Raw genomic sequence first — 12,469 nt, 5'->3', positions numbered from 1 at the left:
GTTCAAGATTCTATTTAATAATTCTCAAAATGCTGGTAACTCTCCTTTTCTTTTCCTCTGAAAAGCGATCCGAAGTGACTTTTCATGTTTTCTCAGTTTATCAAAACCTACTTTTGCAAATACTGAATTATATTTCTCTTAATATAAAACCTATTTATTGTATCAGCACACTCAAATGTGAATCAATCTCCCTTCAAATCTCATGCCAATTAGGAGCTCTTATATTTCCTACAAACATGGCACAGCCTACCTGAAATGGTGAGGTTCAGGAAAAGTAAGCAGCACTTGCCTTACCAGACAAGTGAGCTGTTTTTGTTTTTGTTTTTCTTTATGCCACAGAGTAAAGGAGGCGGGGACACACACACACACACACACACACACACACACACACACACACACCAAAAACTGGTCACTCACAGCAAACAAAAGCAAAGCAAATAAAGTTACATAGTATAAAAACGGACAGAAAGAAACAGTTTGAAGCACTGAAGTTCAAGAAAGTTAAAGAAAGTCAAACCTGAAGAAATCCAAGGTGCTCCTGAATGTTTTGTTTCTTTTCCATGATGAATGATTCAAAGTGCATTACTGCTCTTGTGTATGCTTTGGAGCGAAAAGAAGCTGCAGCCAGAGTATCCTGAGGGATGAGGTCAAGAAAACGGACCACGCTTTGATATTCTCCATATTCCTCATTTGGTGCTAGAGAATAAAAAGGTTTTTTTTAAAATGCCATAATTAGAATTAACCCTGTAAATGGCTTAGGATCAGGGAATCTTAAAAAGGCCACCTGCACAAGACGATTGGCCTCAAGGAGCCTATCAATCTTCCAAAGTAGCAACACCTGAACTTTGGAACTCCCTGCATAGTGATATCAGGACCACCTTCAAGATCAGAACATTTTTGTTTAGGCGAGTCTATTCAGACGTGGAGACATGGATGTGTTTTGATCTCTTTCACCGTTTTAGACTGAGTTTTTATTGACAGTTCTGATTTTTCTTGTACAGTGGTACCTCGGGTTACATATGCTTCAGGTTACATATGCTTCAGGTTACATACGCTTCAGGTTACAGACTCCGCTAACCTCGGGTTAAGAACTTTGCTTCAGGATGAGAACAGAAATTGTGTTCCGGAGGCGCGGCAGCAGCAGGAGGCCCCATTAGCTAAAGTGGCGCTTCAGGTTAAGAACAGTTTCAGGTTAAGAACGGACCTCCAGAACGAATTAAGTACTTAACTCGAGGTACCACTGTAATTTGCTTAGAGGTTTTACTACAATCAAATAGTGTATAAATTTTGTTAGATGAACAAACAAACCCTTTTCAAGAACAACTGAAACACAAGAGAACTACTAACCTTGAAGCTCTGCATGGTCCTTATTTGACTTCCTAGCAGCTTTCTCAGCACTCAGCCTTTGGGATTTATATCTAGCCCAATGCGTTAGATGATCAAGCATGGAGAATACTGTCTGTGTGCTTAAGTGGCTTAGATCCGAAGCGCTATCTTCACATTGTCTTGCAAAAGGGTCGTCGTTTTTCAGAACAGTCATGATTTCAGCAAACACCTGGACAATGTATAATTAAAAAGCAACCTTGGAATTCTTACTGCTATTATGAAAACCGGCACAACATTTAGAGACTCAGGACTGGTTAATGTTTTTGCCTCATTTGCATGTCACAGCAAACCATAGTTAACAGTTTACTGTGAATAACCTTTCTCTCGGTCTCCACCTTGTTAGCAAAACAAAACATTAATAGTTAGTAAAAAAACAACAACATTATCCTTGGTTTACGGATACATTACAGTCTTCCCAGGACATAGAGTAAAGCATTTCCCATCAGATCACCTTTTATAATGCAATCTGAAATGTTATCTGTTCAACATTTGAGCCCCACTGTGTGTTTTTACTCTGCATTCACAAGACATATTTTGTTCGATTATAAGGCTCTGAAACTTTGGAGAGGGATCACTGACACTTCAGGTTTGAAGTGGGTAGAAAAATAAGTTTTCAAGCATGGAACACCCCACTCCTGCTTCTGTTTAAGGGCTCTTCCATATCTGTGTCACTTTAGTGGCTCAGTCTGAACCAGAAAAAGGTACAGCTAACAATCTCTACTTTCTGGAAATTTGTATGACATCTGCAACAGAGTTTTTCCATCCAGTGGGGGCATTTGCAAAATAAGGAAAGTGTTCCAAAATCCAGTTGTATATATCCTTTACAGGCAGCCGTTTGGTTGGAGAATCCTCAATGGCCATAAATATGAGGCAGCTAAAGGAGTAGGGCGGTTTGCAGTTGGGGTTTTGCTTGGCATCGTAGGGCATGTCAGCGTGAGCAGGTGATGGAGGGGTGTCGTCATCAAGGTCTTGTACTGGGCTAACACTTCTTAAGACCGAGTCCCCGAAACTTTTCAGCAAGTTCTTGCTCTCGTGCAACCAGTTCAAGTTGGTGAGCTCTTCATCCTCCATGGGACCTTTTTCCAACCGGAGGGCAGGTAAAGGAAAGTCTAAATCCTCATCGTCGTGAAGCGTCTTTGCTAAGTCTCTATCCCGGTAACACTGGCTCAATCCACTGGAAACACTAATTCCCGAGCTTTCTGGCTTCTTACTGGGAGGCATAACTGGACCCATTTAGACGGAGACTCCTCCTTCGCTTCTTCCGACTGGCTTTTCCGTCTCCCCTCCGCCCTGCTTCCCGCCAGCCTACGTGGTATGTGGATGAGCTTGAAAGTCACTTCAGGGAAAGCGACATCTGCAACACTCCCAAACTCTTTGTTTTCCTCCTCTTAGCATAGTGCATCTCAAATTATCAGCTTAGGGTCATGAATGTGTCAGAACTACAATCACATGCACCCACAATTTTATCTGTATCTCTCTACTGCCACACATAAATTAGTGGTGTACAGTGGTACCTCTGGTTGCAAACGGGATCTGTTCCGGAGGCCCATTTGCAACCTGAAAAGAATGCAACCTGTGTCTGCGGGTCGCGATTTGCCACTTCTGCGCATGTGCGTGATGTCATTTTGCGTGTCTGCGCATGTGCGAGCAGCGAAACCCAGAAGTAACCCGTTCCGTTACTTCCGGGTCGCCGTGGGACGCAGCCTGAAAATGCGCAACCTGAAGCAAATGTAACATGAGGTATGACTGTATATGTTCTTATCCTCCGGATTCAATAAATGAAGAGCTCACTTTTCAAATCTTGGGTTGTGTGTATTTTCTGGTTTCCACCCACGTGCAAGCACACCTAGAATCAGCACGTGTTGTTTTTCAGCAACAGGTTTGGGTCCTCTCTCAGAAGGTTGAGTGTAGAGTGGATGCCACAGTCCATTCAGACATCTGTAGCACCACACACACAAACTTATTTTTCAAAAGCAGAGTGCCAAAAATTAAAAAAAAGAATCAGACAAATGTAGTAAGAAGCTGCAATTATCAGCAAGAACAGTCATAAACAGTCAGCAACAAGGATTCCACCATGGCTTTGAGATATATAATTTCTAGATTGCTCTTAGGCATGTTGCTAGCTAGCTTTCTCCCTACAACGAAAGTCATAATTTGTTTTTCTTTGTAGCTGGAACTAAGGGAAGTGATTGGCAAACCACGTATGCAGGGTCATCACAAGTACTTTTGGAGTAAACAGGTAAAGGGGCTCTCACCTCTTGCTGATCCTCCTGATTACATCCCAAAAGAACATAGACAAGAATGTGGGGAAGGAGATAGATTGTCACCTTGAAGTCGTTCTTCATCATAATGCTGCAGCAGTTGAAAACCTTACTGGCAAGTTCATGTCGCACCTGGAACAAGAATTACACGGCTTAGCATAGCTCTTGGAAATCTGAGGTCAAGGTAACATTGCAAAGTTCATCTAACTGAGGTATGTGCTCATAATTCTTACCTTAGTTATAAGGTAACCAGCCCAGGTTGCTGACCAGTCTGCAAAATTTTTGCCTAATTTGCTTAAGTAAATGGGCTTCTTAACCTTAGTCCAGTTTACAGCCTTCTGGTAACTCTTGTATCTGTAAACAAAATGTCCAAAGCTTGTTGGTATGTGTTAGCTCAACAGAAAAGAAAGAGCAATGAAACAACAATGTTCTAGGCATAGGTGTCCACCATTACTGATGTGACTAACTGCACATCTCTCTCTGAGGGCAGTAAACATAGGAGCTCTAAACTTCCTTGAGCCGATAATCCAAGAGCAGTGACACATAATGGACATGGGGAAGCTATATAAGCACGTGGGTGGCCAAGTGGGAGTAAATAAAGAGAAACTGATGTGATCTGCAGATGTTTTGATGAGCTTCGGAGGAAGGCTACAGGAACAAGAGGCCTCTTTGCAAGCTTGGTGAGTTTAGGGGCTGCTTAAGTGGCGCTGTAGGTTAAACCATAGAGCCTAGGACTTGCCAATCAGAAGGTCGGTGGTTCAAATCCCTGCGAAGGGGTGAGCTCCCGTTGCTCGGTCCCTGCTCCTGCCAACCTAGCAGTTCAAAAGCACGTCAAAGTGCAAGTAGATAAATAGGTACCACTCCGGCGGGAAGGTAAACGGCGTTTCCGTGCGCTGCTCTGGTTCGCCAGAAGCGGCTTAGTCATGCTGGCCACATGACCTGGAAGCTGTACGCCAGCTTCCTCGGCCAATAAAGCGAGATGAGCGCCGCAACCCCAGAGTCGGCCACGACTGGACCTAATGGTCAGGGGTCCCTTTACCTTTAAGCATTTGACAAGTGTGTCGTGTTTATCCAATTTTGATTTGTTTTAGCTCCAAAGGGAATATTTTGGGTTTTTGTAATTTGGGGGTCTTAATTTTCATTCGCTGTAACATTTGCTTGTCTTACACAGTCGTACCTTGCTTTTCGAACAGCTTAGTTCCCGAATGTTTTGGCTCCCGAACGTTGCAAACTTGGAAGTGACTGTTCCAGTTTCCAAACTATTTTTGGAAGCCGAACATCTGATGGGGCTTCCGTGGCTTCTGATTGGCTGCAGGAATCAGAAGCCGCAATTTGGTTTTCAAACGTTTTGGAAGTTGAACGGACTTCCGGAACGGATTCCGTTCGACTTCTAAGGTACAACTGTACTGTCTTTTTCATCTTATTAAATTTGTTCCTTGTTTTGTGAACATGGTGTGGTCTGAGCCTATTATAAACACTCTCAAGCCTAAAGCTTTAATATTATGTTACCCAAGGAAGCTTCAGAGAGACCCTGGGGGCCTTTTGGAGGTTGTCTGAGAAGGGTTAGCCTGGTAAATAATAATTAATCTCTTATCTGGTGGCATGAGTACTCAAACAGCAGCCCGAGTCTTGGCTGGGACGTGGCCATCACACATACCGTGTACTTAAATGAGGTTCCAATATTTCCTGAATATGATCAGGAAACATTTTCCAAAGCTTGCCTCCTGAGCTGTCAGTGGTTGTCTCCCTACAATCATAGATAGAAAGCAACTCCTAAAAAGAGAGAGAGCAAGTTTTATATGAATACATTTGCACTGTACAGAATAAACTATTCAACATGAATTATTCTTAAGCAATGAAACAGAAAATGAACACTTCCACTGCCTCATTCATGCTAGACACAATAGTCTAGTTTAAGACATCACTGCAAAACCATGGTCTGGCTATCAGGACTGTACCTCAGGTGGCCCCTCCTCTTTGCCACTCCCAATTACCTTTCTCACTGTTAGTTTGCATTTCTTAGTACAGAAAGTATTGATCTGATGTGTAAAGATTTTTCCTATTCTGATTAGTTCAGGAGGGTTCTAGAAGGTTTCTTTCTACGTGAAAGAAACAGGAAGAAGGATTCTGATGTTTGGGTTATTCCTTCTGGGAAGCTGAGTGCAGCTGGTTTAAGCTGGTTCTGTTATCCTTTCTGTCAAGATCATGTTGTTACAGTCAGGCCAGGAGGAGCCTGGGTTTCACTCACTTTCTCTTTGTTCTGGTGTAAAAGGTAAAGGGACCCCTGACCATTAGGTCCAGTCGTGACTGACTCTGGGGTTGCGGCGCTCATCTCGCTTTATTGGCCGAGGGAGCCGGCGTACAGCTTCTGGGTCATGTGGCCAGCATGACTAAGCCGCTTCTGGCAAACCAGGGCAGTGTACGGCAACACTGTTTACCTTCCCGCCAGAGCGGTAACTATTTATCTACTTGCACTTTGATGTGCTTTCAAACTGTTAGGTTGGCAGGAGCAGGGACTGAGCAACGGGAGCTCACCCCGTCGCGGGGATTCGAACCGCCGACCTTCTGATCGGCAGGCCCTAGGCTCTGTGGTTTAACCCACAGCGCCACCCGTATCCCTTCTGGTGTTCTGGTGTGGTGTCCTGTATTTTATAGTGTTAAGGTTTAGTCTTATTATAAGCTAAATTTAAGTTAAGTCTGCTGCAACTGGATGTCTTATGGACTGTGCCAGTCCTGAATGTATTGGATTTGTGGCCATTATGCTCATTTGCCTTCAGTAGCAGTAAAAGCTCTGCTGGATGAAGTACAATTGCCTCTGATTATTTTTTGGGAACTCTGCTACGTGTTTAAGTTTTTCCTCCTCCAGATGACACTCACAACCATATTTGCAATCTTTATACTATTTTAATACATTCATTTATTTAAAAGCATTTGTATCATGTTACCATTTTTAAAAAAATATACAACAGTCCAAAAAACAAGCAATATATCATGAAAACAAAACACAATCTAAAAGCATATAAAAGCAAATGAAACAGATTTAAACACATAAAACAGGGTTCAAGAGAAGCCTGGGCAAAAAAGATAAATTTTGACGAGGCATCTGAAGCAATGAAGAAAATGTTGTGGTTATCTGATATAGACAAATGATGGGCAACATATATATATACATATATTTTAAAACATAGTTTGATTTCAAACAAGTTGCAAATCAGATTTTGAACAGTAATTATCATGAAGCAAAGGTTTTCTGCAATTAGCTGAAGCTACTTAAGCCAATAAAAGAGAGGGTGGTGAAACCTTACTGGCTCCAAGGGCCAGATCAATTTTGGTAAAAAGGCAGTTGTCAATACCGTTTCATCAAACAAACCTTCCTTACCTGAATGGCATATGATGCAGAATCTTGAGCCCGGACGTTATCGGCATAAGCAAGGAACGCTCTTGTCAGCTCCATGAATAACCCATAAGCAAAATCTGGATCTTCTACACCAGTCTTAGGGGAAAGCAGTAAGATTTCTTAGATGAGCTGCTTTGTTGATATCCTCTGCCTGGTCACTACCAAAAATCTAATTTTAAATTGGGATTAAGAAATGATGGGGGCTGGGAGTCCTCCAGGGTCACTGAAGTCACACCGTGACTTTCAATGAGAGTCATAACGCTTGGGTCAAAGGCATTCAGCAAAACAACTCTACCGACCCAGAGCAGCCCAAGAAGGGGCAAGGAAGATGGCAACAGACTACAGCATCTCCCCCTTTTCTATGATATGAAGCTGGGAATGGACCCACTTCATCCTTTAGTGAGAAACCGCCACATACAAAAAAATGTTCATTCAGAAGCATGTTGTGTGAGCAGAGCAGCAGCATTGCATACAACCCTATACAACTACCGATTTCTCCTTGCCTTGATACAAACTACATGAGATGCCGGTATTAGCATTCCTTACCACAAATGTAAGCCCTTTTCCTTGGTTGTTGCTTGTTGAGAAGTCCAGCCTGCCTGGATCTATAGCTCCCAGTTCACCTAAACATTCTCCACAAAGGAGCCGGGCATGAGAATTCACATCCTGACAGCCAATTAGAAGGGCAGTCACCAGCTGGGAAATAACTGGCTCCACAGTTTCGCTATCTGTTGCGTATTTTATCAGCTTCTCCTAAGGGGGGGGGGGGGGGAGAGCAAGTTATACATGCATACTTCATATTCCAATGTGATACCATGTTAATTATTTTGTTATTTATTTAATTCATATACCAGCCTTCCTCCTAAAGGAGTCCCGGGCAGCAAATACACAAGCAATAAAACAATTAGAACATCTAAGCACAATTCTAGTACAGACGCAGATGTAATTATTAATGTCTTCTTTTTATGTAGCACAGTTATAAGGAAAATAAAAACTCAGTACAGTTAATGCTATGAACTTATTGTGTTTTCCAGAAAAACTAGGCCCTAGACACCGAATGAAATAGACACAAGATGGGGCCCTTATACCAGGTCAGTTATTAACCCATCCAACTCAGGCTATGTACACACTATACAGTGGTACCTCAGTTTTCAAACATAATCTGTTCTGGAAGACCATTTGAGTTCTGAAACATTCGAAAACTGAAGCATTTACTTCCGGAAAACTCAATACAGAAGCCGCATAGCATGTTCGACTTCCGAAAAGTGTTTGAAAACCGAAGTATTTACTTCCGGGTTTTCGGCGTTCAAAAACCAAAACGTTTGACTTTCGAGACATTTGAAAACTGAGGTACCACTGTACATTTAAAGTACATGACTTCACCCGAAGAATCCTAGGAACTGGGAGGGGATAAACTTCCATTCCCAGGATTCTTTGGGTAAGAGTCATGTGCTTTAAATTTATGGCTTGCCCATCACCTCAGTGGCTGTCAAGGGTCTCTGATTGTAGCATGTGGGGTTGACACTTCTGAGTGCACAGAATGAATCATCCAACAGGGCAACCAAAGTGGTTTCCATCTTGAATCCAGGCCAGAAAACAGATTAGAATAAATCTAAATGCTCAGTATCCTCCACAAGTGACTAAGGGAGCTCTCTTTCTCCAAGCTAAATCAGTGCTGGGCAATCCAATGAATGGTCTCAAAAACAAAAGGCGAACATTAGAGAATGTGTGGGGGAATGCTCCCTATTGTCCAGTAATTACTCTGCGAGTACAATTGTGCACATTAAGGTGGAATTAAGAAACAGATACTTTAAAAAGCCAAGGAGAAAGAATGCACCACATACAACAAATCTCTCTTCTCTTGTCAGGCTGACACTGAAAACGACAAGCTCCTTTACTGTGTGACTGGTAACTGAATATCACATAATTTATCTAGTATAGATCACCTTTCTCAGCGATGCTGACAAGAGAAAGGAAGAAACAGACATTATACTACAAATGATTGAGTGCTTTGGAACCCTGGATAAAATAGAAATACTCTCTTTCTTTGGTGGGAGCAAAAGAAGTCTATTCGGATAAAGATCAGAATTAACAATGTGGCGGGGGGCGGGGCTGGCTTCACTGTAGGATTCTTAGAATGCAAGCTAAGTTTACATTTCTTTCATTCTAAAATCAAATGGGTAGCTTTGTTAATATGAAATTAAGAGAAATTCATCACAAAGGCAAGATCTTGGCTAATTCTAAATTGCATTCATATTCATAATGTGGTTTTAGAATCAATGGTGTAGTTTTACGATTCTAGATACACGGTGTGATTATTTGCAGAACAATCCTACATTGTCTATTCAGATGCAAGTCCTGCTAATTTCAATAGTAAAAGGTAAAGGTAAAGGGACCCCTGACCATTAGGTCCAGTCGTGACCGACTCTGGGGTTGCGGCGCTCATCTCGCTTTATTGGCCGAGGGAGCCGGCATACAGCTTCCGGGTCATGTGGCCAGCATGACTAAGCCGCTTCTGGCGAACCAGGGTAATAATAATAATAATAATAATAATTTATTATTTATACCCCGCCCATCTGGCTGGGTTTCCCCAGCCACTCTGGGCTGCTTCCAAAAGAATATTAAAATACTGTGATACATCAAACATTAAAAGCTTCCCTAAACAGGGCTGCCTTCAGATGTCTTCTAAAAGTCTGGTAGTTGTTGTTCTCTTTGACATCTGGTGGGAGGGCGTTCCACAGGGAGGGCGCCACTACCGAGAAGGCCCTCTGCCTGGTTCCCTGTAACTTGGCTTCTCGCACTGAGGGAACCGCCAGAAGGCCCTCGGTGCTGGACCTCAGTGTCCGGGTAGAACGATGGAGGTGGAGACGCTCCTTCAGGTATACTGGACCGAGGCCGTTTAGGGCTTTAAAGGTCAGCACCAACACTTTGAATTGTGCTCGGAAACGTACTGGGAGCCAATGTAGGTCTTTCAAGACCGGTGTTATATGGTCTCGGCGGCCGTTCCCAGTCACCAGTCTGGCTGCTGCATTCTGGATTAGTTGTAGTTTCCGGGTCACCTTCAAAGGTAGCCCCACGTAGAGCGCATTGCAGTAGTCCAAGCGGGAGATAACCAGAGCATGCACCACTCTGGCGAGGCAGTCCGCGGGCAGATAGGGTCTCAGCCTACGTACCAGATGGAGCTGGTACACAGCTGCCCTGGACACGGATTTAACCTGTGCCTCCATGGACAGCTGTGAGTCCAAAATGACTCCCAGGCTGCGCACCTGGTCCTTCAGGGGCACGGTTACCCCATTCAGGACCAGGGAATCCTCCACACCTGCCCGCCTCCTGTCCCCCAGAAACAGTACTTCTGTCTTGTCAGGATTCAATCTCAATCTGTTTGCCGCCATCCATCCTCCAACCGCCTCCAGACACTCACACAGGACCGTCACCGCCTTCACTGGTTCTGATTTGAAAGAAAGGTAGAGCTGGGTATCATCTGCATACTGATGAACACCCAGCCCAAACCCCCTGATGATCTCTCCCAGCGGCTGCATGTAGATGTTGAAAAGCATAGGGGAGAGGACAGAACCCTGAGGCACCCCACAAGTGAGAGCCCAGGGGTCTGAACACTCATCCCCCACCACCACTTTCTGAACACGGCCCAGGAGGAAGGAGCGGAACCACTGTATGACAGTACCCCCAGCTCCCAGCCCCTCAAGACGGTCCAGAAGGATGTTATGGTCGATGGTATCAAATGCCGCTGAGAGATCCAGCAGAACTAGGAAACAGCTCTCACCTTTGTCCCTAGCCCGCCGGAGATCATCAACCAGTGCGACCAAGGCAGTTTCAGTCCCGTGATGAGGCCTGAATCCCGATTGGAAGGGATCCAAATGGTCCGCTTCTTCCAGGCGTGCCTGGAGTTGTTCAGCAACCACTCGCTCAATCACCTTGCCCAAGAATGGAAGATTTGAGACTGGGCGATAGTTGGCCATCGTGGCCGCATCTAAAGATGGTTTTTTAAGAAGCGGTTTAATAACCGCCTCTTTCAACGGGTCTGGGAAGGTTCCCTCACGGAGGGAAGCATTCACCACCCCACGAAGCCCATCGCCCAGCCCTTCCCGGCTAGCTTTTATAAGCCAGGATGGGCAAGGATCCAGGAGACAGGTGGTTGGTTTCACTCGTCCAAGCAGCCTGTCCACAACCTCGGAGGTAACAGATTGGAATTGATCCCACGCAATTTGACTAGACAGGACTCTAGCACTCTCCCGCCCTGGCCCTGCTCCCACGGTGGCGTCTACCTCTTCCCGAATCTGAGCGACTTTATCTGCAAAAAACTTTGCAAAATCATTGCAGGAGATCATGTGGCCCGTACTGGGCCCCGATGTAGCAGGTGGTTCCGCTAAATTGCGGACCACCTGAAAAAGTCTCCTGCTGCTGTTTTCTGCAGATGCAATAGAGGCGGCGAAGAAGGCCTTCTTCGCCGTCGCTACCGCCACTTGGTAGGCTCGACACTGAGCTCTAACCTGTGTCCGGTCAGCTTCAGAATGGGTCATCCGCCACCGGCGCTCTAGCCGTCTCAACGATTGTTTCATTGCCCTCAGATCCGTGGAAAACCACGGGGCTGTCCGGGCTCCATGCAATCGGAGAGGGCGCTTCGGAGCCAAACAGTCAATAGCCCTGGTTAACTCCACATTCCAGCGGGCCACCAGGGAATCAGCTGAAAGGCCATCAACATGGGATAAAGCATCCCCTACCACTCTCTGGAAGCCATTTGGATCCATTAAGTGGCGGGGGCGGACCATCCGAATCGGTCCCACCTCCCTGCAGAGGGGAAGGGTCGCGGAGAAGTCAAGTTGCACCAGGAAGTGGTCTGACCATGGCACTTCTTTTGTTTCGCTTTTATTTAGTGTCAGAACACCAACATCCATGGAGGTAAACACCAGGTCCAAGGCATGTACGCGGCTATGGGTTGGGCCAAAGTTATTCAGGGACAGCCCCATGGAGGCCATGCTTTCCACGAAGTCCCGAGCGGCCCCTTGTAAGGTCGTGTCGGCATGGATATTAAAATCCCCTAGGACAACCAAACTAGGTGTCTCCAGGAGAACATCCGCCACGACCTGAAGCAGCTCGGGCAGGGAATCCTTGGTGCAGCGGGGAGGTCGGTACACCAAAAGGAATCCTGTACTGCCCCTATTGCCCAACTTCCAGAACATGCACTCAGAGAACTGGGTCTTCCTAACAGGACGCCTGGTGCAAACTAATGACTTCCTAAAAATCACTGCAACCCCCCCTCCCCGCCCACAAGGCCTGGGTTGCTGTGCGTAAGAGAAACCCGGTGGACAAGCAGCGGCAAGAACAGGCCCATCTGCTTCATCCAACCAAGTCTCTGTTACACAAGCCAGGTCAAATCCTCCATCCATGATCAAGTCATGGATGGCAG

The 12,469-nt window shown here is 45.1% G+C and overlaps 1 protein-coding gene and 1 pseudogene across 4 annotated transcripts in view; both read right to left on the bottom strand.

The window, feature by feature from the left end:
- The window catches only part of ATR (ATR checkpoint kinase), a 53,224-nt gene that overhangs the window by 16,407 nt on the left and 24,348 nt on the right, over positions 1–12,469 (bottom strand). For 3 of the 4 annotated variants that reach the window (XM_028731203.2, XM_028731200.2, XM_028731199.2), the window contains 7 exons: positions 7,591–7,797; positions 7,027–7,140; positions 5,305–5,420; positions 3,881–4,001; positions 3,642–3,779; positions 1,348–1,555; positions 518–696 (listed from right to left, as the gene is read on the bottom strand). In XM_028731203.2, the coding sequence (XP_028587036.2) occupies positions 518–696; positions 1,348–1,555; positions 3,642–3,779; positions 3,881–4,001; positions 5,305–5,420; positions 7,027–7,140; positions 7,591–7,797 (1,083 nt within the window). The remainder of the gene's footprint in view (positions 1–517; positions 697–1,347; positions 1,556–3,641; positions 3,780–3,880; positions 4,002–5,304; positions 5,421–7,026; positions 7,141–7,590; positions 7,798–12,469) is intronic. The other variant, XM_028731201.2, reaches the window with a different exon arrangement.
- On the bottom strand, positions 2,104–2,666 carry LOC144327990 (forkhead box protein N3 pseudogene; annotated as a pseudogene).

Source organism: Podarcis muralis, chromosome 6 (assembly GCF_964188315.1).
Source record: "Podarcis muralis chromosome 6, rPodMur119.hap1.1, whole genome shotgun sequence".
Taxonomy (NCBI): domain Eukaryota; kingdom Metazoa; phylum Chordata; class Lepidosauria; order Squamata; family Lacertidae; genus Podarcis; species Podarcis muralis.
Note: the sequence above shows the minus strand (reverse complement) of the source record. Positions and strands in the feature narration are given on the sequence as shown.